The 25361-nt window shown below is 44.8% G+C and overlaps 1 protein-coding gene across 1 annotated transcript; it reads left to right on the top strand.

Moving 5' to 3' along the window:
• Positions 1 to 707: 707 nt before the first annotated feature.
• On the top strand, positions 708 to 25361 carry api5.S (apoptosis inhibitor 5 S homeolog). The gene is given in 14 exon segments (NM_001086757.1): positions 708 to 823; positions 3626 to 3787; positions 4738 to 4831; positions 5104 to 5169; positions 17448 to 17599; positions 17694 to 17900; positions 19062 to 19166; positions 19265 to 19354; positions 20821 to 21002; positions 22279 to 22372; positions 22575 to 22631; positions 22796 to 22872; positions 23080 to 23216; positions 24465 to 25361. Coding segments are annotated over 14 exon segments (1572 nt in total). The 5' UTR covers positions 708 to 754; the 3' UTR covers positions 24545 to 25361.

The following is a 25361-nucleotide window of genomic DNA, read 5'->3' as shown; positions in this document are numbered from 1 at the left end:
AACCCTACCAGCAAGTGCAAGGGCTGTATAGATGACGTTACAGCCAAAGCCGGAAGACTGAGCCGCAGCAAGCAGGATGAAGAGCCGCATGAGGCTCCGGAGCCGCGGGCTGCCTACCCCTGATTTAGAGTCTGCACCTGAATTACTGAGCTGCCAGACTCAAACACCAGAGACACAAACATTCAACTTTAAACTTAGATTTTGGAAAAACAGTAAAAAATAAATGATGGAAATAATTTAAAAAAAAAGTCTTTATTTCTGGGGAACAATCTAAAAACGACTGAACTGAAGTGTTTGGAAGGTGAACGACCCCTTTAAGCCCCTAATGTTTGGGCAGCTGGGGGGGGGGTCCTTGGCCCTAGAAGCTGAATAAAAAGCGAAATAACTCAAAAAAACGACATTACAACTCATCAAAGTAACAGAGAACCCAAACAAGATTTATAAATTACCCACAATGGGCAGCAACGGTGCGCGGGAAACTAGAAGTCCATTATCTTATCGTCTGGTGCTGCCGCGGTCAAGCAGTTCCCTCAGGAGCCGTCGGGTGCCGCTGTCTCAATCCTGTATTGGGAGCAGTGACTCATTCAATCGGGAGCCGCTTGGTGGCGCTGCGTCGCCCAGACTCGGTTCTGTCATTTCGTCCATTCCTTCCGCAGTCTCGTTGGCCTGTTGCAGTGCGGCGTAAGCCCGGGAGAGTCTGAGGGCCGAAACAGAGCGAAGCGCCGGACACACAGACTCGGGAACAGCCGCAGCCATGCCCACCGTGGAGGAGCTCTACCGGAACTACGGAATACTGGCAGACGCCAAGGACGATGTCGGGCAGGTGAGTCCGAGTTTCCCCTCCTTTTCCTTGAGGGGCTCGTTACTCGCTCCTGCAGTCACACAAACACTGGGCCGCAGCCACGAGAGAGGGAGACACGGGCACCAGAACAGCCCCGGCAGCTGCACAAGCTCCAGTTATTGGGCCAGTGGGGCCCGTAGTTAAAAGTGCTGCCGTTCCTGCCCTTCTACTCCTTTCCTCTCTATAGGCTGCATTATATCCCCCCAGCCCCTCGTATATCCCCCCAGCCCCTCGTATATCCCCCCAGCCCCTCGTATATCCCCCCAGCCCCTCGTATATCCCCCCAGCCCCTCGTATATCCCCCCCAGCCCCTCGTATATCCCCCCAGCCCCTCGTATATCCCCCCAGCCCCTAGTATATCCCCCCCAGCCCCTAGTATATCCCCCCAGCCCCTCGTATATCCCCCCCAGCCCCTCGTATATCCCCCCAGCCCCTCGTATATCCCCCAGCCCCTCGTATATCCCCCAGCCCTCGTATATCCCCCAGCCCCCTCGTATATCCCCCCAGCCCCTCGTATATCCCCCCAGCCCCTCGTATATCCCCCCAGCCCCTCGTAATATCCCCCCCCAGCCCCTCGTATATCCCCCCCAGCCCCTCGTATATCCCCCCCAGCCCCTCGTATATCCCCCCCAGCCCCTCGTATATCCCCCCCAGCCCCTCGTATATCCCCCCAGCCCCTCGTATATCCCCCCAGCCCCTCGTATATCCCCCCCCCCAGCCCCTCGTATATCCCCCCCAGCCCCTCGTATATCCCCCCCCAGCCCCTCGTATATCCCCCCCCCCAGCCCTCCGTATATCCCCCCCCAGCCCCTCGTAATATCCCCCCCCAGCCCTCGTATATCCCCCCCAGCCCCTCGTATATCCCTGGGTGCACCAGCCCCAGACCCCAGCTTCAGGGAGCGGCGCAGCAAAGAGAAAAGCAGGGCCGACCGGCACTCAACGGATCAGCAGGACCAGAGAAATTAAATTAAAAGAACAATTTTATTTTGTTTGTTCAAAGTTTAAAAGTATATAAATCTACATCATCGTATGGTTTAGATACTCAAATCTATCTCTGATCTCCTGATCTCGACCCAGAACTCCTAACTCATGTCTGCTATCTCTACCTGGATGTCGCAACGCTAACTTAAATTAAACCTCTCTAAAACTGAAATGGTTCTCTTTCCTCCAACTAACACCAGTAACATCCCAGAAATATCTATATACAACAAAATGGGACTGCCCACTCCCACATCTTGTGTATTACTACCTTCCCTTTAGAGTGTAAGCTCTTTCTGCATAGGGCCTTCCTCACCTTTTGTACCGGTATTGATTGTGATGTATGTAACTCCATATGTTACCACATTTATTTTATTTTACAGCGCTAAGCAAAATGTTGGTGCTACATAAATACATGTTAATAATAATAATAATCTCCATCCACCCTACGCGTTTTGCACCCATTCAGGGGGCTTAGTCATGACTAAGCCCCCTGAATGGATGCGAAACGCGCAGGCGGGATGGAGATGTAGATTTATATACTTTTAAACTTTTTACAAATAAAATTATTCTTTTAATTTCTCTGGTACTGTGGATCCGTTGAGTGCCGGTCGGCCCTCCTTTTCTCTTTGCTACAAATATACTGTTATGGCTATTTTTTATTACTCCTCTTTCTCTTCAGGCCTCTTTTATTCATATTCCAGTCTATTGAAATCAGTGCATGGTTGCTATGGTAATTTGGACACTAGCAACCAGATAGCTGAAATTGCAAACCGGAGCGCTGCTGATTTAAAAAGCTAAACAACTCAAAAACCACAAATAATAGAGAATGAAAATCAATTGCAAATAGTCTCAGAATATCACTCTCTACATCATTGATCCCCCAACCAGTAGCTCGTAAGCAACATGTTGCTCCCCAACCCCTTGGATGTTGCTCTGTGGCCTCAGAGCAGGTGCTTATTTTTGAATTCCAGGCTTGGGGGGCAAGTTTTGGTTGTATAAAAACCAGTTGTACTGCAAAACCGAGTCTCCTGTAGACTGCCAGTCCACATAGGGGCTACCAAATAGCCAATCACAGTCTTTATTTTATACCACCCAGGAACATTTTTCACGCTTGTTTTGCTCCTCAACTCTTTTTACATATGAATGTTGCTTATGGGTGAAAAAGGTTGGGGACCCCTGCTCCACATCATACTATTAGTTCATTTAAAGGTGAACAACCCCTTTAAGACTCTGTTAGTGGTCATCTGTAAACACTGTTACACCTAGGCAGTAACATGAAGGCAACCAATCAGATGTTGGCTTTCATTGTGCTGCATATATATATATATATATATATATATATATATATATATATATATATATATATATATATATATATATATATATATATATATATATATGAGCTGGAAGAGAGGGAGACGCTGTAGCCGAGGAGAGGGAGCAAAGTTTATCCGCCAACCGGTTAGTCCAAACGGCAAGCATATAATCCAAAAAGACGTGATCATGCGGACTTCCGCAAAGCCATCTATGGTGGAGCCAAATATTTAAAACGTATGCGACTTTATTAGTGTAATTAAAATACAAATAGTGGGTAGGGGAATATGTAGCTCAACGCGTTTCGTGACTAGTGTCACTTCATCAGAAGCTCCTTTTGTTTATATATGAGCTCCAGTGCAGCTGTTGTGTCTCATATCACATCGCAGCAGCTGCATTTATTTAAGGCTGTTCGCAGTGGTGTACACAATCTTTGCCTTCCTGCAGTTGTGAAGTTGCCTATAATGGATCATCTCTTTCTTTTCCCAGCACAAAAGTGCCTATCAGGTCATCCTCGATGGAGTAAAGGGAGGACCGAAAGAAAAGCGGCTCGCTGCCCAGTTTATCCCGAAATTCTTCAAGCATTTCCCTGACCTGTCAGATGCAGCACTCAATGCCCAGCTTGATCTGTGTGAAGATGAGGATGTTTCTGTAAGTGAAGTGATCCCTTTCTAAAATACAAAATATATACACCAAACCAAAGGAAGGACTGCCATTTTATTCTGGTGACCCAAGTAATCCCTGCACTGCTTTAGCTGGGTGTACTTGCAGTGTAGACGTCGGTGAATAAGTTCAGCCCATGCACTTGCCCAGGGTGGTGTAAGGGATTCCTTGGACACCAAATGTAGGGGTCCGGCACTCGCAGGTGAAGCACTTTGGTCCAGTGCATTGTTTTGTAAAGGGGTGGTTCACCTTTTAGTTAACTTTTAATTGGTCGTCGTTATTTCTTTTCTATAGTTTTTTTCATTTGCCTTTTTCTTGGGACCCTTTCCAGCTTTCAGATGAGGGTCACTGACCCCATCTAAAAAAACAAATGCTCTGTAAGGCCAATTTATTGTTACTTTTTATTACTCCTCTTTCTATTCAGGCCTCTTCTATTCATATTCCACTTTCCTATTCAAATCGATGCATGGTTACTAGGGTAAATTGGACCCTAGCAACCAGATGGCTGACACTGCAAACTGGAGAGCTTCTGAATAAAAAGCTAAATAACTCAAAAACCAAAAATAATAAAAAATTAAAACCAATTGCAAAGTGTCAGAATATCCCTTTCTACATTATACTAAACGTTAATTTAAAGGTAAACAGCCCCTTTAATTAGTATGTGAGCAACTAGAACCACTGAGGGGTAACCCCCCCCCCCCCCCGTCCCATTTTAATGAATGCCTGTATCAGAAAGTCTAGTTTTACAGTCGTCCTACAGTAAGCAACTTGCAGCGGTGGCAATGGAAATGCTCCAGATGCTTTCAAACATAAACTCCTTAGGTTCTTCCATCCGTCGAGCTGGAAGAAGGATTGGGTTTGCTTTTACTGCAAAGTAACCTTTTTCAAACGGCTTTGTCAAACCATAACTATTTTTGTTGTTCCTATTTCATTTTTAGATCCGTCGGCAGGCAATAAAAGAACTGTCACAATTTGCCACCGGAGAGAACCTTCCTCGTGTAGCAGATATTCTTACGCAGCTTCTGCAGTCAGGTGCCGTATAACAAGCATTTCAAATTATCTTCTCCCAGGTGCGAGGTTGTCCTGACATGTACTCAGTCAGCAGCCTGACACCGACATACTATTCTTGCACTGAAACGCATGAGAAATGGGGATGCTCGCCAAAGTACACTAGCCGCTAAAATAGGAAGCAAGGGTATTAGTGTCTTTCCCATCAGTCATTCCTGCATGCTTTTATTTCACACCTGCTTTTCAGTTTACTTTTTCTTGAAGGTAACTTTGTGTCTTTTTGTCCTTTCATCTAGATGACTCTGCCGAATTCAACCTGGTGAACAACGCTCTGCTGAGCATATTTAAAATGGACGCTAAAGGTAGGAGGCATTGGTCTGATAGTTTGTAAAGGAGCTGTTTCAGTTAGGGATATGATAAAACTAGATTTCTCAGACGTCTCTGGGGGACACAGAAGACCTATGGGGTAGAGCCACACCAGTAGCAGGGTGGATGCAGGCTACATTTTTTACTTGCACTAAGCGCCATTCTAAATTACCAAGTGGTCACGTAAAACTGCAGGTCTTGTGCACCGGGGAAAGGGTCACTAGTACCTATGGACTCCCCGCAGTTACAAGGAGCCCAGTCAGAGTCCCCTTCACAAGAGGGAAATTCCCAAAATTCTGTCCCCAGAACACAAGCAGACATGTGAGTACCACCGTGGGCTATTCAACTGTCTCAGTCGCTGGCTTCGCTCCAGAATATACCTTCCCTAGCTGATTCCATCGCAGGCACGATTTCTGACACTATTGGAAAGGCCATGTCCAAAATACAGGAAGGGTCCGGGGAAAAAAACGTAAACGGCCAGTCCCTAGCCAAAAATCACCTCCCCCCCCAACTAGGAACCTTGAAGCCTCCGATTCTTTAGAGCAGGAAGGCGAAATCTATTCTAGCTCTCCCTATGGGGATGAGGCAAGCGCAGACAGAGAAATGTCGCAGAGAGTATTATAAGGGCAGTTATAGAAACGCTGAAGCTTGATCCACCCAAAGATCAACAATCGCAGTCTAAGGGTCTTTTTAAGAGACAACGTAAGACAGTCACCGACTTCCCTTCTCATGATCAACTACAAGCAGTCATCCAAGATGAATGGCATACACCAGATAGAAAGTTTCAACCTAGTAGCTAATTTTCAAAAATGTACTCATTTCCAAAAGAACTTATTGATCAATGGACGGTACCTCTACTTGTGGACGCAATAGTCTCATAATTATCTAGAAATAGCACATTGCCGGTTACGGGCGCAGCAGCATTCAAAGATCCAACTGATAAAAGGATGGAAGGCTTGAAAGTGGTTTTCGCAGCCTCCGGATCAGCACTTCGTCCAGCATTAGCAGCAGCATGAGTCAGTAGAGCCATGGAGACTTGGTCTACTTCCCTGATATCAGGATTCAAGACGGTTCTTCTAGAGCAAACCTTCTTGAAGTAGCACAGGAAATGGCAGATGCAAGCGCTTATTTTGGTGAAGCAGCACTAGACACAGCCCAGCTTGCAGCACGTACTTGAGCCTTTGCAGTAGCTGCACGCCACACTCTATGGCTAAAGAATTGGTCGACTGACCTTAGTTCCAAAAAGTCACTAATTGCGCTGCCATTCAAGGGATCACGCCTTTTCGGGGAAGAACTGGAAAAGATAATTTCTCAAACCTCAGGGGGCAAGAGTACCTTCCTCAGTCTAAAGCTAGGTCTAACACTTTTTGCAGAGGGAACTTTTTTCGAGGCCAAAGTAATAGAACAACAAAGCGTTCTAGTTCCCCTCACAGAACTACCTTTCGCAACAGATTCTCCGACAAGTCTCAACCAAGTTGGAATCCAAATAAAGCCCAAGACAAGCCCAGCTCTGTATGACTGGACAGCTCATTTAGAACTGTAGTTAATGATAGTAGGCAGACTACGGAGGTTTGGACTCACCATTCCTCCGACGCCTGGGTACGAGAAATTCTTTATATCCATAGTGCCCACCGATCTGACAAAAACGCAAGCATTCCACAACTGTAACAACATTACTAAAAATGGGAGGGTTTGTCCCGGTACAACACAACAGATATTTTACGGTTTCTACTCCAATCTATTCATAGTGCCGACAAAGGAGGGAACATTTCGACCAATTCTGGATCTCAAGGACTTGAACCGATATATCGGCCGCAAAATTCAAAATGGAAACATTGCGGTCAGTTATAAGGGGAATGGAGCCGAATCAATTACTTATGTCTCTGGATATCAAAGACGCGTATCTCCATGTCCCAATCTGGCCAGCGCATCAATGTTATCTGAGGTTTACATTCTACAATCACCATTACCAGTTTGTGGCGTTACCGCTTGGCCTTTCCTCAGCCCCAAGGGTGTTCACAAAGTTAATGGCAGTCACGGCAGCATCAATGAGACTCAAAGAAATATCAGTGACGCCCTATTTGGACAATCTTCTTCTCAAGGCGAACACACTGGAAGCAGCCAAAAGAACCTTGAGTCAATCAACCGAATTAATACAACAATTCGGATGGTGGATCAATTGGAACAAATCCCAAGTTCAGCCATCGCACCGAATGATCTTTCTGTGGGCTGGATTTCGATACCTTGTCACAGAGTGTTTCTCCCGGAGGACAAACAACTCAAGCTACAGAAACAAGTAATCAACCTCTTACAATTCCGCCATCCGACGATTCACCAGGCCATGACAGTTCTGGGTTCCATGGTGTCTACCATGGAAGCGGTACCATTCGCTCAAATTCACCTTCGACCACTACAAGCCAACATTCTGCGTTGGTGGAGAGAGGATCCTTGATGCATAAGCTTCCACAGTCACAAGAGACAAAATCTTCATTGAAGTGGTGGCTTCACCCCAACACTCTGACCAAGGACCAATCATGGGCCACCCCAGAGTGTACGATATTGACCAGATGCCAGTCTCACCGGATGGGGGGCGACATGGCAAGGAAACCCAGCACAAGGAGTGTGATTACAAACAGTCCAAAATACAAATCAACGTGATAGAACTGAGAGCGATATGGCTGGCCCTAGTCCACTGGACGACAGAGTTAAGAACACAGGCTGTGCGAGTGCAGTGCGACAACTGTCAAGGAGGCACCAGAAGCAGAGGCGCTATTAAAGAGGTCGAAAGAATCATACAATGGGCAGAAAGGAATTCCGTACAAATCTCGGCCATCCACATCCCGGGAGTGTTCAATGTTCAGGCAGACTTCCTCAGCAGGCATCAAATAGACCCCAGCGAATGGGAACTTCAGCAAAAATTGTTTCAGTCTCTTAATTCATCAGTGGGGGCAGCCTCAAATAGATCTGATGGCCTCCAGAAACCATAGCAAAGTCAACCGATTCTTTGCAGGGTACAGAGATCCGTGAGCAGAAGGGATTGATGCCATGACACAAATATTGAACTTCGATCTGGCGTATGTTTTTCCGCCAATTCCAATGCTGCCCAGGGTGCTCAAGAAGATACGACAGTCAAATCTAATCATAATCACAATAGCCCCATTTTGGCCATGAAGGACCTGGTTTCACGATCTACAAGACGTAGCAGAGCCCATTCCTCTTCCACGCAGAGTAGACTTGCTTCAACAGGGACCCATTCTTCACTCCAATCCAGCCCTATTCAATTTGACAGCATGGCTCCAGGAGTCCATCTGGAGAAGAAAGGGGTTCTCAGAGGAGGTAATCAGCACTTTGCTCCAGGCCAGAAAACCAGTCTCCACAAGAATATATCATAGAGTCTGGAAGATTTACTACTCATGGTGCCAGCAGAATGGGGTTTCATATGAAAAAATCTCCGTATCTTTTCTTCAAAAAGGTCTAGACATGAGTCTGCAACTCAATTCCCTCAAGGTGCAGATTTCAGCCCTTTCGCTCCTATTTCAACAAAAAATAGCATTTCACAGCACAGTTAGAGTTTCTTCAAGGAGTGGCACATGTAACTCCGCCACGATGATGTCCACCGCCCACTTGGAAACCTATTGCTATCCACCGTTTGAACCAATTTCATCCGTAGATCTTCAATGGCTCACATGGAAAGTACTATTCCTGGTAGCTATTTCATCGGCTCGAAGAGTCTCGGAAGTAGGAGCACTGTCGTGCGATCCAAATCCGATTGTTATTCCACAAAGATAAAGTTGTGCTACGCACTAAGCCATCATTCCTGCCGAAGGTGCTGTCCGCATTCCATCTCAGCCAGGCGATAGTGGTACCATCTCTGTGTTCTGATCCAAAGAATTCCAAGGGAAAACGCCTCCATGCTCTGGATGTTTTTAGAGCCCTCAAGGTTTATATCAAGCGCACACAAGAAACTCGGCTATTTGTTATCCCTTCAGGCCAGAAGACAGGCCAGTCGGCATCCAAGACGACCATTTCAAGATGGATCAGAGAAGCTATTGGGAGAGCATATATAGCAAAATTAAAGTCTCCACCCTTTCAACTAAAAGCACATTCTACAAGAGCAATGGGGGCATCCTGGGCCTGGCAAAACAGGTGGAACAGATTTGCAGAGCAGCTATCTGGTCATCCATTCATACATTTTACGAAATTTTACCGCCTGGATACCTTTGCTTCGGCGGTAGCAGCATTTGGGCGTAAGGTACTGCAGGCATTGGTGCAGTCTTAAATGGCTAGCATTCACACACACTGTGCTCCCCCCCCCCCCAGTTTCTTGTGGGGCTGCTTTGGTAAGTGCCCATAGGTCTCCTGTGTCCCCCCAGAGACGTCAGAGAAAATAGGCTTTATGTACTCACCGTTAAATCTGTTTCTCTGGGGTTGACGGGGGACACATGACGTCCCACCCGGTTCATGCTTGTATATAGTTAAATGTTTCAAGGGCGTTCCTGATCTGTTTTCTTCCTGGTGTCCAGTCTTTGGTACCAACTGACGTAAAAGAGGAAGTGCTATAGGGGTAAAGCTGGAGTAGTCCTGGCACCCCCTCTTTCAAATGTCAATCAAGTGTCCTCCCTCCTGGAGGATGGAGCTTTACCCCATAGGTCTCCTGTGTCCCCCTGTCGACCTCAGAGAAATGGATTTAACGGTGAATACATACATTTCTCTCCAGGCATCCTGGAACAGTTTAGTGTAAAAAGGCTGTACAAAATAAAAAATGTTTCTCATATAGTTAGTTAGCCAAAACTGTATGTATAAAGGTTGGGGTGACTGGATGTTGAACAGATCACTACTTCCTGCTTTCTAACTCTGAGTTAGTGACTTTAAGAGGGGCCACATGGGGCATAATTGTTTAGTGAATTTGCAATTGATCCTCAGCATTCAGCTCAGATTCAAAAGCAACAGTTATGACCCATGTGCCCCCCCTCAAGTCTCTGATTGGTTACTGGCTGGTAACCAATCAGTGGAAACCAAGCTGCAAAGCAAGAAATAGTGTTCTGGCTATTATGTCACACATCCAGTCACTCCAGCCTTTATACATTACATTTTTGCCTAACTGACTATATTGAAAATATTTTTTATTTTGCACAGCCTATCTATTTACTCGGCTTTTATTTTTACACTATACAATTCCTTTAAAGGGGTTGTTCAACTTCAAACAACTAGTTGTTTTCAGATAGATCACCAGAAATAATGACTTTTTCTCTTGCCTAATTGGGGGACACAGGCACCGTGGGGATGAAGATCCTGCAGCTGGAGACCGGACACTAAGTAGTTAAATTCTGACTCCTCCTCCTGCTGTGGGCTTCATCCCCTGTCTCCTCCTAACCCTTCAGTTTCGTTTAGTGTCCTCAGAAGGAGACACATATGGTGGCGGGAGCAACTGATCAAGACTCCGTGTTATGATCATGCCACACTAAGGGGACATTGATTCGTTCAAGCGCCTCTCCAGCTATTACCTACTATGCCCTACAGCCTTCCCGCTCTACGGAGGTCTGCAGGCTTGCTCCTATCTCCCTGCGCTGCTTCCCGCTCTTCGGAGGCCTGCAGCAGCGCCTTACATCCACCCAGGGTGTATAGTCTGATACAAATACAGATATATGTGTTGCTTTTGTGTCATATATATTTTTATTTGTATTTACTTTAGGGAGATCTCTTCACTAGAAGGGCAAGGATCAGCTGGCATCATGGGTGAGTAGGCTTTTCTCTGTACCCCACTCGACTACTTTTCAGACACTCCATATATGTCACTCACCCCCCAAAAGCTCGCCGTTTGGGACTCACTGCCTTTCCTCTCTTTTTGCCGCATTTGCCCGCCCTTCTACTAATGGCGCGGCTCTTGCGTTCCACTCTGGAACGCACTTCCGCTTCCGCCCTTCCGGCTCTCACGCGGCTTCTCTCTCTCTGCTTCTCCCGCGCCGCACTCTGTAAGCGGCTCCAGCGCCGGCTCCGTGCGGGGATTTTTGTTGTCTGCGCACACAGCCCTGGTTCCTTCTACCTGCTCCACTCCTGTCCCTCTTCAAGGCAGATCGATCAGAGACTGGAAAGGATCTTCCCAAGGCAAGTACCCTTCTCTGCCTCTTAGGCTTAGGCTCCAGGGTCACTTACCCCTACTTGCTCTTAACCCTACTTGCTCTATCTCCACAGGCCTGCTCGCCACGGAGATTCCTCTGCCATCCCCTCTCTACAGCTCACTGGGGTACCCTGTCTCAAAAAAAAAAAAAAAAAAAATTTCAGTTTAACTTGCAAGGAGCATTATGGCAGACAAAACAGAAGAGCCCAGGACCTCCAAGTCCTCAGCTCTTACACGCTCCCATACACAGATCTCTTTTTTGGCATGCACTCAATGTAAGACAAAATTTACAGCTGCTTCGGCTGAATCAGTGTGTTTAGCATGCAGACCATCAGAACCCTTGCCACCCCCTATGGCCAGCACTTCTGATTCTGAGTTGGTTAGGGCCCTATCCCTCTCACTTGCAGGCATTCAAAATCTGGCCCGCATTCCCGAGACCCTAGACAAGGTCCTTGAGCGCCTTTCCCAACCCTCTAGGCTTGGTGATCGTCCCACTGGCACCAAAAGGCAAGCTCATTCCCCTCCCGACTCCCCAAGGGAACAATTTTCTCCCTCTGATGAGGAAGGCCAAGTCCTATCAGAGGACGACTCTGACCAGGAACACCTAGATCCAGATCTAGACACTCCTAGAACACAAAAGGAGGTCGAAGGTCTTATACAAGCGGTTCTCAGTACCCTGAACCTCGAAGACTCTGTCTCTGTGGTTGATCCAACTAAAAATTTATTCAAGAGACATAAGAAGAGCTCGTATGTGTTTCCAGCATATGAACAACTTGACGAGTTAATCAAGGCCCAATGGAAACACCCTGATCACAGGGTACAGATCTCCAGACGATTTTCTCAGACATATCCCTTCCCTCAAGAGTGCACCGATCTCTGGGCTTCACCCCCAGCAGTTGACCCTCCAGTTTCCAGACTGTCCAGAAACACTACCATCCCTGTGGCAGATGCAGCAGCATTCAAGGACCCTATAGACAAACGCCTAGAAGGGTTCTGCAAGTCAGCATTTTCAGCGGCAGGTTCCGCCTTTCGACCAATTTTCGCTATTGCCTGGGTTGCAAAGGCCATGGAAGTCTGGGTGGAGCAAGTAGCACAACTTATTGGCTCAGAGGATCCCACTACAGACAACCTCTTGTCTCAAGTAGCGGATGCTACCTCATACATAGGCGACGCAGCAATCGATGCAGCGAAGATGGTGGCCCAGGCCTCAGCACAATCTGTGGCGGCACGTCGGTTCCTGTGGCTGAAAACATGGTCTGCTGATATAACTTCCAAACGTTCTCTGGTCAGCCTTCCCTTCCAAGGCAAATTGCTGTTTGGACCTGAACTTGACAAGATTATCTCCCAGGCAACGGGTGGTAAAAGCACCCTACTCCCGCAGACAAGAACCAAACGTCCTCCTTTCAAAAGAAGACCATTTTTTCGTCCCTTTCGGCAAGGCCAAAGGACAAAGACACAGACGGATAAGGCCAGCTCTAGTTTCCGTTCTCGCTACCAAAACAAGCAGAGAACCAGCTGGTCGTCCAACAAGGCCCCAGCTAAGCCCTCTCAGGACAAGTCCAACTCCACATGAAGGGGTGCCCACCCCCGAAGGGATTCCCCTAGGAGGCCGCCTACAATCCTTTCGGGAGGTGTGGAAAACAAAAGTAAGGGACCAGTGGGTCCTTCGGGTGGTTTCACAAGGACTTTTGATAGACTTTACCCAAAGGCCACCCCACCGATTCTTCATATCAAGGTTACCTCGTCAAAAGATCAACATAGACAAATTCCTCGGGGTCATCCAGACCCTTGCCTTAACAGGCACAATACAACCAGTACCAAGACCAGACTACTGCCGAGGCTACTATTCCAACTTATTCATGGTGCCCAAGAAGGACGGATCTCTGAGACCAGTCCTAGACCTCAAAGACCTCAATCCCTTTGTCAAAAAATGCCATTTCAAGATGGAATCAATTCAGTCCGTTTTGGCAGCCATGGAAGAGGGCGAATTCATGTCCGTCATCGACATCAAGGACGCCTACCTTCACATTCCCATTCACCCAGCTCACCACCAGTTCCTCAGATTCTTCGTCAACGGAAGGCACTGGCAGTTTGTCGCACTTCCATTCGGACTGTCATCAGCCCCGCGAACCTTCACCAAGGTGATGGCGGCAGCTCTGGAGGAGCTAAGACTAATGGGAATACCTGTCATCCCATATTTGGACGACCTACTCGTCAAAGGCCCATCCGCAAGCATTGCACATCGCCATACAGCCCAGGTCCTACAGTCCCTGACAGCCCTAGGCTGGCTGATCAACTTCAACAAGTCCACTCTCGTCCCGACTCAGAGGATAGAATACCTAGGCCTAATATTGGACTCCAGGAACGGGAGAGTCTTTCTCCCAAGAGACAAGGCCAACACCTTACAAGACAGGGTACGGAACCTCATGAGTACTCCCTATGTGTCTCTCCAGGTAGCCATGCAAACCCTTGGGACGTTGGTAGCGTCGTTTCCGGCAATCCCCTATGCTCAATTCCACACCAGACCACTTCAACATGCCATTCTGCTGCAACAACGCAAGGATCGGAAGAATCTCGACCGCCAGATTCTCCTCCCGCACCGAGTAAGACTCTCGCTCAACTGGTGGCTCCAGCCCCATCGCACTGCAGGAGGAAGACCCCTTCCCCCCCACCACTGGATAATTCTCACAACGGATGCCAGTCTAAGCGGATGGGGAGGTGTACTCGAACAAGCGACGGTCCAAGGCCTTTGGGATCAAGAGGAGAGACTGCTTTCCATCAACCTCCTCGAACTGAGGGCAATTCGTTATTCCCTGGAACACCTGACTCCCTTACTCCAGGGTCAAGCGGTGCGGATCCAGTCCGACAATGTAACAGCAGTTGCATATATAAACCATCAAGGCGGCACCAGAAGCCAGGCAGCCCTTCAGGAAGCAAACCACATCCTGGCATGGGCAGAAAACCACGTACCCGCGATATCGGCGGTCCACATACCAGGAATCGACAACTGGATAGCGGACTACCTAAGCCGAGAAACAATAGATCACGGAGAGTGGAGTCTCCATCCGGAGGTCTTCCAACTCATCGTGGACAGATGGGGGATACCACACATCGATCTGATGGCGTCCCGAAGCAACCGGAAGGTTCCAAGATTCGTGGCAAGAAGCTCAGATCCGCTAGCTCACGCGGTGGACGCCCTGGTAATTCCTTGGAGGTTCCCCATGGCGTACATATTCCCACCTCTGGCCCTCCTACCAAAAATCATCAAGAAGATAAAACGAGAAGGCACCCAGATGATTCTGGTAGCACCTTTTTGGCCCAGGAGGGCATGGTTTGCGGACTTAGTGCGGTTAGCGAAGGACGAACCATTCCATCTTCCTCTGCGAGAAGATCTTCTGACGCAGGGGCCCATCGTTCACCCGAATTCTCGTCAGTGGGCTTTAACGGCATGGCTATTGAAGCCCTAGTTCTCAGGAAAGCGGGAGCTCCAGCAGCAGCACTCCCTACCATGCTAAGGGCGCGCAAACCTGTTTCTGCCAAAGCATATCACAGAGTATGGAAAACTTTTTTTACTTGGTGCGAACACAGAGGTACGGATCCTCAGAAAGCAAAAGAACGGGACATTCTCTCCTTCCTGCAAGAGGGATTGACGAAGGGCCTGGCTGTCAGTTCCCTGAAAGTTCAAGTATCTGCATTGTCCATTCTTCTCCAAGAAAAGTTGGCGCTCCGGAGTAATATTAGAACTTTTCTTCAGGGTGCGATTAGGTTGGCACCCCCGTATCGTTATCCTGTACCACCCTGGGATCTTAACCTGGTGCTCTCTGTTCTTCAGGAAGACCCATACGAACCTATTGACTCATTACCTCTGTCCACACTGACTGAAAAGGTGGTGTTTCTTTTGGCCATCACATCAGCGAGGAGAGTGTCTGAAATGGCGGCTCTTTCGTGCAAATCACCATTCCTCATCATACACAAAGACAAGGTAGTACTCCGACCTACTCCTGATTTTCTACCCAAGGTGGTGTCGGAATTCCACTTAAACCAGGATTTGGTAGTGCCTTCCTTATGCCCGGAACCCGCTAATCCTATTGAACGTAAACTGCATACCTTGGATGTTGTTCGTGCCATCTCTTCGTACTTGCTTGCTACTAAAGATGTTAGAAAGACAGATGCTCTTTTTATTATTCCTACTGGACCGAAGTGCGGCCTTAAAGCAGCCAAGTCTACGATTGCTAAGTGGATTCGTTCTACGATCATTAGATCTTATGCTGTGAAGGGAAAACCACCACCACTCAAGGTGAGAGCTCACTCCACACGCTCTCTCAGCACATCCTGGGCGGTCCGACACCAAGCTTCAGCGGAACAGGTCTGCAGAGCGGCCACTTGGGCGTCCATTCACACTTTCACGCGATTCTACAGGCTACACACACATGCCTCAGCCGAAGCCAGCTTCGGGAGGAAGGTGTTGCAGGCTGTAATCAGTTGAACACCTTGGGGTTCAGTGTCCCGCCCTCTTGGGTTGCTTTGGGACATCCCCACGGTGCCTGTGTCCCCCAATTAGGCAAGAGAAAGAGAGATTTTTGTACTTACCGTTAAATCTTTTTCTCTTGTCCTATATTGGGGGACACAGGCCTTCCCTCCCTGTTTGACACTGATTTATTATACAAGTTAGTTTTTATGGTTGGAACACTGTTACGGGTTGTTACCAAAAATTTTTATATATATATATCGATATATATAGTTTTTCTAGGGGGTTTTTCGATTCCTCTTCTGTTTTGGGTCATTATGCTCCTTCTTCGGTCGAAACTGAAGGGTTAGGAGGAGACAGGGGATGAAGCCCACAGCAGGAGGAGGAGTCAGAATTTAACTACTTAGTGTCCGGTCTCCAGCTGCAGGATCTTCATCCCCACGGTGCCTGTGTCCCCCAATATAGGACAAGAGAAAAAGATTTAACGGTAAGTACAAAAATCTCTCTTTCCAGTGACTTTCTATTTTCTGTGTGTCTGTTTTTCTAATATTGAAGGGTAAAGTGTAATTTTTCACCTTCTAAAGCAGCTCTCGCAGTGGGGGTCGCCAACCCGGTAAACCGGTCTAAATAGATACATTTAATTCATACATTTATGTCCCCGCTGAGCAGAATCCCTGAGTTCCATAAAAGGCATATGTTAGAATTGATACAATCGTTACTAATACTCCACAGATACTGCTGAAAAATGTATCAACTAAATGTTGCAAAATTACAACAGATTAGAGTCTGCACCTGCATTACTAAGCTGCCAGACAGAATGTTGCAAAATTGTTACAGTTTAGAGTCTGCATCTGAATTACTGAGCTGCCAGAACACCAGAGACACGAACATTCCCCTTTAAACTTAGATTTTGGAAAAAACTTAAATAAATAATGGAAAGTAATTGATAAAAGTCTTTATTTCTGGGGAACAATCTAAAAACAACTGAATTGAAAAAAGTGTTTGGAAGGTGAACCACCCCTTTAAAGCTCTGGGCAAGTGAATGTCACAATTTTATGTACACAATTGATTCAATGTTTTCAAATGTGAATATGAAGATTAGGATTTGGTCATGGATCATGCAAATATCAAATCTTGAACCTAATCAAAATCTCCTCAATACTGCCTGTGCGCTGGTACACTATAATAAAATGCAGAGGGGTCAGATGCCACTATCTGTGCTAAATTTATGTCCTTTACTCGTTTCTCCAGCAGCTAGTGGCATGCACAGTTGAAGGCTAGTTCTGATTACAACTGCACATGCTCCTGGTTGTCAGTCACCTCTTGAAAAGGAGTTGAGATATGGTGGGCACTTCGCGTTTTATTGAGGTACGAGCTAATGGGGCAGTATTGGGGTCCTGGGTGCTATGGTTTGGGACTCCGATCCTAAAATAGCTTTGGCTTTTACATACAATTACCTATGGCCCTGGCTCTTATACATATGCTTGTATCTGTATAGCCACAATAACTTAATAAGAAAAAAAAACACACACACACACACACTGGCAAATACATTCTAATTGTATTCATAAGAAAAAAAAACTACTATGCAAACTGATAAATTTTGTTGCCACTGGAAGGCACGAGTCTTGCTGTAGCAAATACTGGATGTGGTGTAGCACAGCCAATTAAGTCTTTTGTATTTTCAGGGACCTTGGGAGGCCTTTTTAGCCAGATTCTTCAAGGAGAAGATGTTGTACGGGAGAGAGCCATCAAATTCCTGGCCACCAAGATGAAAACGCTTCCAGAGGATATCCTGACAAAAGAAGTGGACGATTACATATTCTCTGAGTCTAAAAAGGTATAAAGCCGTGAGGTTTACATGCATATAAAATGATGGTGAATGTCTGCAGTGTGTGACAGCTCTGTGACCTTCATTCTGTGCCCCCACTTAGGTTCTGTATGATGTCACTGGAGAAGAGTTTGTTTTGTTCATGAAGATCCTGTCGGCGCTGAAGAACTTGCAGACAGTCAGTGGCAGACAGCAGCTGGTGGATTTGGTCTCTGAGCAGGCGGGGCTGCATCAAACGCTAAACCCTGCAGATCCCGACTCTGTAGATCGACTGCTCCAGTGCATGCGGCAGGCCGTGCCTTTGTTTTCCGTACGTTATTTTGCTTTGCTTTTGTCTTTTTTTCCCCTTGCAATATACATTCATCTTTCCTGGAATTAGTTAAGAAAGGCATAAAGAACCAATCTCCATATTCTGGATGATGGAAGTCCTTTACTGAACAGCGTTTTAACTAGCACTGTTTAATGTGACTAACCATGCACCTTGCAGTTATAAATGATACCTGTATTATTGGCAAGGCCATTAGAGGAGTTGAGCAATTCTTGCAAGATAGATGACTTAAAGGGGATCTATCGTGAACATAAAAATTTAATATAGGCTTCATCTCACTGAAATAAGACACTTTCTAAATAAAAACAATTAAAAATGCTCTAATATTTAAGAAATAATCAAGTTGCTTTTCAGTATCTCACTCTCCACAACTGTCTCTCTTTATGAGATGTGAGTCAGATTTTGATCTAATACGTCTTTTAGGGGGGCTTCCTTTTTTAGCAGAATAACTCGACAAACTCCAGCCAGTTATTTATAAAGAGTGAGTACCTAGGTGAAGGGTGCACCCCCCCCCCCCAAAGACTGTAGTAGACCTAACTTTCAATCAAAAATTGACTCCATCTACTGCATGAAGGCAGAATGAAGTGAGCACAGGTTGCTCAGAAGGGGGAGAGTGAAGAAGAACTTGATTATTTCATAAATGGTACATCATTTTTAATTGATTGTACTTTGAAAGTTTCTTATTTTGGCAAGGTGAAGCTTATATTAAATTTTCCTTTTCGTGGTAGTGGGTGGTTCACCTTCAAGCAACTAGTTGTTTTCAGATAGATCACCAGAAATAACTACTTTTTCCAATGACTTTCCATTTGCTGTGTGTGACGGTTTTTCTAAAATTGAAGTGTAAAGTGTAATTTTTCCCCTTCTGATGACAGGTGTCGCCGACCCTGTAAACTGTTCTAAATTGATATATTTAGTTGAAACATTTCTTATCTTTGTCCCTGCTGAGCAGAATCTGTGGGTTTCATTAAAGGCAGCTGTTCCTCCGAGGGTCTATTTATTGTCCGTGATCTTTCTGTATTGAGCTTGACCAAAACAATACTTATACTGTAAATAAACGAGGGCTCAAAGAGAGCTGCTTTAGTGGGCATAGTAGATTTTGGATGACACACTGCTCTCCGTCACCCACCTGTTTTGTACTTGCAGAAGAATGTCCACTCCACCAAATTCGTGACCTATTTCTGTGAGCAAGTGCTTCCCATCCTGAGCTCTCTCACCAGCCCAGCTGAAGGCATTGATGTCCAGCTAGAGGTAAGTCTTGCAGGGGGGTCTCCTATACCCTTAAACACTTTTGCTTTTCCTTGTACCTTGTTTAATCCACAGCAATGACGTGTCCTTGTTCCATGCAGGTGTTAAAGTTGCTGGCTGAAATGAGCTCCTTCTGTGGCGACATGGATAAACTTGAATCCAATCTGAACAAACTGTTCGACAAGTTGCTGGTACGGTTCATACTTACTAATCATATAATCGTCAAAGGGGAACTATCGTGAAAATGAAAATTTAATAGGAGCTTCAGTTATTTGAGTGAGCTCAAATTCATCTGCTAGGAAAGGGACCCCCCTTATAAGATATAAGGGGGGGGGGACAGTTAGATATATTGGATCTAACTGTCAATGAATATCTGACACTCAATTGCTGCATGAAGACAGAATGAAGAGAAACCGATGCTGAGACAGGAATAATGAAGATAAACTTGATTATTTCAGAAATTATGTTGCATATTTAATTTATTGTATTTCCGAAGTTTCTGATTTCATTATGATAAAGCTTATATTAAATTTACATTTTTAGGAAAGTTCCCCTTTAAAGGGGACCCGTCACCCAAAAAAATTATTAAAAATCCTATTTTATCAGATTAGTCAAGGAAAATGAACTTTAATTACACTATATAAATTATTTGAATCTGGTTTCCTTCACTCTGGGATTTCAAAATGATAGCAAGCAGGCAGCAGCCATTTTGTGGACACTGTTATTAAGACAAGTCTTGTATCATCTCAGAATCTTGTTTGTGCATCAGAATGTGGGACCTGATGTCCATCCCCATGTCCTGGCTACACAATTAAATGGTTAAGAGAACGGGGGAATGTGGGGAGAGCTGTGACATCTAAGAAGTGCTGAATTGAAAGTGAAAGTAATTGTCTGCCCCGCCTCTATGCCATGGGCATAGAGGAGGGGCAGACAATATTTGATTGACAGCTGAGATGTTTAAATGAGCTTACAACAGCTACGAATGCTTTAATAAAAAATAGAAATTGGATTTCATGTTTAATTTGAAAAGGACTTTTATTATACAGATTTTTGTGTCTGGGTGACGGGTCCACTTTAAGCTTCGCGGTTATTATGTTTCAAATTATGAAGCATTGTTTCCTGTGAGGAGAACCAGGCATCTGCTGATTTTATTCATCATATTATTTATATTACTGTGTATTAACTGGGCCCTGTGCTGTTGATATACTGCAGCTCCAAGCAGCTTTTAATTCCTGATGTCCTGTGGTACCTTTTGAAACTCCGGATTAATATTAACATTTGTAAAACCTGTTCTAATTAAGCAACATTTAAACACATTATATTATTTCCTGTGAAGTGCTTATGTTTCTACACTATTTAAAAACAGATATGGGACCTATTATGCAGAATGCTCGGGACCTGAGACTTCCCGTATAATGGGTCTTTCTGTAATTCGGATCTACTAGAAAATCATGTAAACATTAAATTAACCCAATAGGCTGGTTTTGCTTCCAATAAGGATTAATTATATCTCAATTAGGATCAAGTACAAGCTACTGTTTTATTATTACAGAGAATATATTTGCAGTGTGAATCAACCACCAACCTGTATCATTTCCATTAGTAGTTGTATATTATGGCAATAAAGAATAACTTTCCTCTCTTCCAACCTGCACAGGAATTCATGCCACTTCCTCCTGAAGAGGTTGAGAATGGGGACAGCGCTGCCAATGAAGAGCCCAAACTTCAGTTTAGCTACGTTGAATGTTTACTGTTCAGTTTCCACCAGCTCGGGAGAAAGTTGCCGGACTTCCTTATTGCTAAAGTTGACGCAGAGAAGCTAAAAGACTTCAAAATCAGGTGAAGATTTTACTGCCTGTAATATACTTCTTAGAAGCCTCATCAAAGAGGTTGTTCACCTTTAAATGAACTGTTGGTATGATGTAAAGACAGATATTCTGAGACAATTTGCAATTGGTTTTCATTTTTTATTATTTTTGGTTTTTAAGTCTTCGGTTTCCAATTTCAGCATTCTGGTTGCTAGGGTCCAAATTACGCTAGCAACCATCCACTGATTTGAATAAGACTTGAATATGAATAGGAGAGGGACTGAATAGAAAGATGAATAATACAAAGTAGCAATAACAATACATTTGTAGCCTCACAGAGCGTTTGTTTTTAGATCGGGTCATTGACCCCGATTTGAGAACTGAAAAGGAGGCAAATAATTAAAAAACTATAAAATAATATATAATGTAGACCAATTAAAAAGTTGCTTTGAATTGGCCAATCTATAATATACTAAAAGTTAACTTAAAGGTGAACCACAATTCTGCAACATTTACTTGATACATTTCTCAGCAGCATCTCGGGAGTATTAGCGACTATTGTATCAATTCTAACTGCTGCCTGTAATGAAACCCAGAGATTCTGCTCAGCAGTTACAAAGAAATGTATCAATTTAGAACAGTTTACAGGGTCAGCGCCCCCCCCCCTCCAAGAGCTGCTTTAGAAAGTTGAAAAATTACACTTTAAACTTCAATGTTAGAAAAAATTGACACATGGAAAATAGAAAGTCACTGGAAAAAGTCGTTATTTCTGGTGATTTATCTGAAACAACTAGTTGTTTATAGGTGAACCACCCCTTTAATGCTCACGTAAACCTATTCATGTAAGAGGGGCCTAGTTATACAGGCTATAATGTTCATTACGATTGAATTGAATTTCAACCCCTCTTTCAATCTCTTAAAGGAACAGTGACACCAACAAAAATGAAAGTCTTTTAAAGTAGTGAAAATATATATAAACTATAGTTGTTTCTGAAGCAAGCACACCAGTTTTACCAGTGGTGGGCAACACTACATTATATTGTCATTCCTTTGAAACACTTTTATTCTTTAGTGTTACTGTGGCTTTAAGACGGGCATTGGAGCGTTTTCATTGCTAGTTCAGCAAGATATAGGGCAATAACTGGACATCTGCAGTCTTTGGACAGGAAAGGGGAATATGTATCTCACATAATGCTTAGGGGGCAGAGTAGGGGTATAGTTTCTTATCAATAGAGAGACTGACAAACTAGGGGCATGCCCTCCCTGTACACTTCATACAAGACGCTGACCCGTTTCTCCATCTGCAGGTTACAGTATTTTGCTCGGGGTCTCCAAGTCTATATTCGTCAGCTCCGCCTCACCCTTCAGGGAAAATCTGGAGATGCTCTGAAAACAGAAGAGGTAAGGCACCAACCAGATTGCTAACAATCTGTTGTCGCACATTATAAGAGACTTGTAAGGCCCTTCAGTGGGCTGACTCCTCACCCATCAGGAGCTGCGCAAAACACTGGGTCATTTCCTATCACTACATAACTTCATTTTTAGACGTCTACTGGTTTGCAAGTTTGTTTTTTTTTTAACTCTTTTCTGCTCTACACCACAGAACAAAATTAAAGTCGTTGCTCTGAAAATAACCAACAACATCAACGTATTAATTAAGGTAAGTTTTTCTTTTTTCTGAATGTTACTTTCCCTTTGCTTGTATGTTGAAAATCTTATTTTTTTGCGGGGCGGTCATGGCATTGGATTTTTAATTTTTATACCAGAATTATTCATTTGTTGTACTTCTAAAATAAGCAATGCTATAATGATTTATTATTCCAGGACCTGTTCCACAATCCTCCCTCCTACAAGAGCACAGTGACGTTGTCCTGGAAACCAGTCCAGAAGACTGATTCAGGGTATGTCTGGTTCTGGAACCACAGAGTTTACATGCAATAAGTCACTTGGGGTGTATAGAGGTGTCTTCCCAAATGTTACACACAGATAATAGGTGGCAGAAATGCAGATTCCTCTGTATCAGAGTCCTCCTAATATCACAGTTTGGAGTGTGATTAGCTGACACCAGAGAATGCAGCTGATTGCTGACTTTTATTATTCATTTCCAGGCAAAAGAGAATGAGTGATGAGACTTCATCTACTTCACCACCCAAAAAACCAGTAGTGGGACCAAAAAGAGACTCCAGGCAGATCTACAACCCTCCCAGCGGCAAATACAGTGGCAATGTGGGAGCTTTCTCCTATGGTAAGTCTGTGATTTAATTTATGGGGCCAAAAACTAAAGAAATGGAACTTAAAGGGATACTGTCATGGGGAAAAAAAATTTTTTCAAAATGAATCAGTTAATAGTGCTGCTCCAGCTGAATTCTGCACTGCTCCAGCTGAATTCTGCACTGAAATCCATTTCTCAAAAGAGCAAACAGATTTTTTTTATATTCAATTTTGAAATCTGACATGGGGCTAGACATATTGTCAATTTCCCAGCTGCCCCAAGTCAAATTCCGATGACAGGATCCCTTTAAGAAATGTCTGACTTCCTCCTCCAGTTTAGTTCATTCAGTTACAGTGCCCCTTGGGGCTACATTATCAATCCTGATTGCTCACAATATTAGATATCCATTAATTTGGCCTTTTCACTGCTGAAACAAATCATTATGCATGCATATTGGGGATGCACGGAACCCAGGATTGGTATTCTTTATCAGCAGGATTCGGCCGAACCTAATCCAAATCCTTAAAATCATGTGACTTTGTCACACAAACCTTTTTTTTTTTTTTTTCTCCCCACCCTCAATTACATATGCAAATTACGGTTTCTGGTCGGTATTCGACCGAATCTTTCACTAATCTTTTCATGGTGCCTGCCCGAAACTCAATCCATAAAATCATGACTTTTTGTCACAAAACAAGGAGGTAAAAAATTTTTTCCCTTCCACCCTCATTTGCATGTGCAAATTAGCGTTCAGATTCGGTTCGGTATCTGGCCGAATGTTTCACAAAGGATTTCGTGGATTTGGCGCATCCCTAATGCATCTAGTATGGCAGCTCAGCCCATAGACTCTGTGTCTCCAGTGGGGCTTAACTAACCATGCCAGCTATTGATCATAGGGATGCACCGAATCCATCTACTATTTTGTATTCGGCCGAAACCCCCTGAATCCCTTGCAAACGATTCCATGCATATGCAAATTAGGATTCAGTTCGGCCTAGCAGAAGTATTAGGCCGAATCCTGCTGAAAAAAGGTTGAATCCCGAACCAAATCCTGGATTCGTTGCATCCCTAATTGATCATCACAGTGGTGGGGGGTACAAGGAATTGAACTAGGGGAATGCAGACAGAAGAGGTAAGTGCCTGGTACCCCCTCACCTTTGCACTCAAACAGGTGCCTAGCCCTAGTTCTGGCCCTGCTGACGTTCATAGAAACACTGCATCTTTCGTGTGCTTTAACCACATGTAATCAGACGTTTAACCTGTGCCTTGTTTATCCTACAGAGCAGCGCGGTGGATTCCAGGGGGGCAGAGGCAGGGGATGGGGAGGACGTGGTAACCGCAGCAGAGGAAGGATTTACTGAGAACGGAAGGTTCCAATTGCCCCTGACAAGAGGCTGGACTTTTTGATGACCCCCCCTTCCCTCCCCCTTACAGTTGCCTTTGGCTACAGACATTAACATAAACAGAAAATCATCCTTTCTACCTTTGTATGTAGCTGCTGTTTTCTATCAAGACGCTCTGCAGCCTGTGCCCATCGCCATTCCTGAGCGGCGTCCATTCAGCTTTTCCTTTGTTTTTTTGGGGGATATTGTGTAGGTTTGATTGTGGATCCCTGTAAACACTATGAGCAGGAACAATAGAGGCTCCTTTGTGTTAGGTCATAACCAGTTGAATTTCATTTATTAATAGCCCCTCTGTTACTGTGACGCTTCACGTCTTTGTTTTCCATCACGTCTTTGTTTTCCATTACGGCATGCAACGCAAGCCCCTCTGTGATTCATCTACCTTCCGGAATCTCAAAGGTCATCGTGAAAGTTGGGATTCTGCATGCTCTACAGCCCCTGTGTCAGCTGAAAAAGGATTGTTTTTGTTTTTCCAGACAACAGAATTTCAAGGATTTTTATTGTTTTTTTTCTAAGTTACCTTTTGTTTATAATTATTTATCTGTAAGGGTAGCAATGAGTGTAAATTTATTTGGGTACATGTGGAATAAGTGCACCTTTTTTTAACAGCAAAGGACCATGATCCCTGGGGGCAGACATTTTTTGGGTGGATTTCATCTAAATGTACATTCAGCAAGATTTAATCATTCTGTTCTAGCAATCGGTCGGTTTTCTTTGTTTTTTTTCCCCCACTTATGTTCAGCATGAGCCAAATAAATAGGGTTTGTACTTTAAA

The sequence above is a fragment of the Xenopus laevis genome, chromosome 4S (genome assembly GCF_017654675.1).
Source record: "Xenopus laevis strain J_2021 chromosome 4S, Xenopus_laevis_v10.1, whole genome shotgun sequence".
Taxonomy (NCBI): Eukaryota; Metazoa; Chordata; class Amphibia; order Anura; family Pipidae; genus Xenopus; species Xenopus laevis.
The sequence above is the reverse complement of the archived record's forward strand: the minus strand, read 5'-3'. Positions and strand labels throughout refer to the sequence as shown.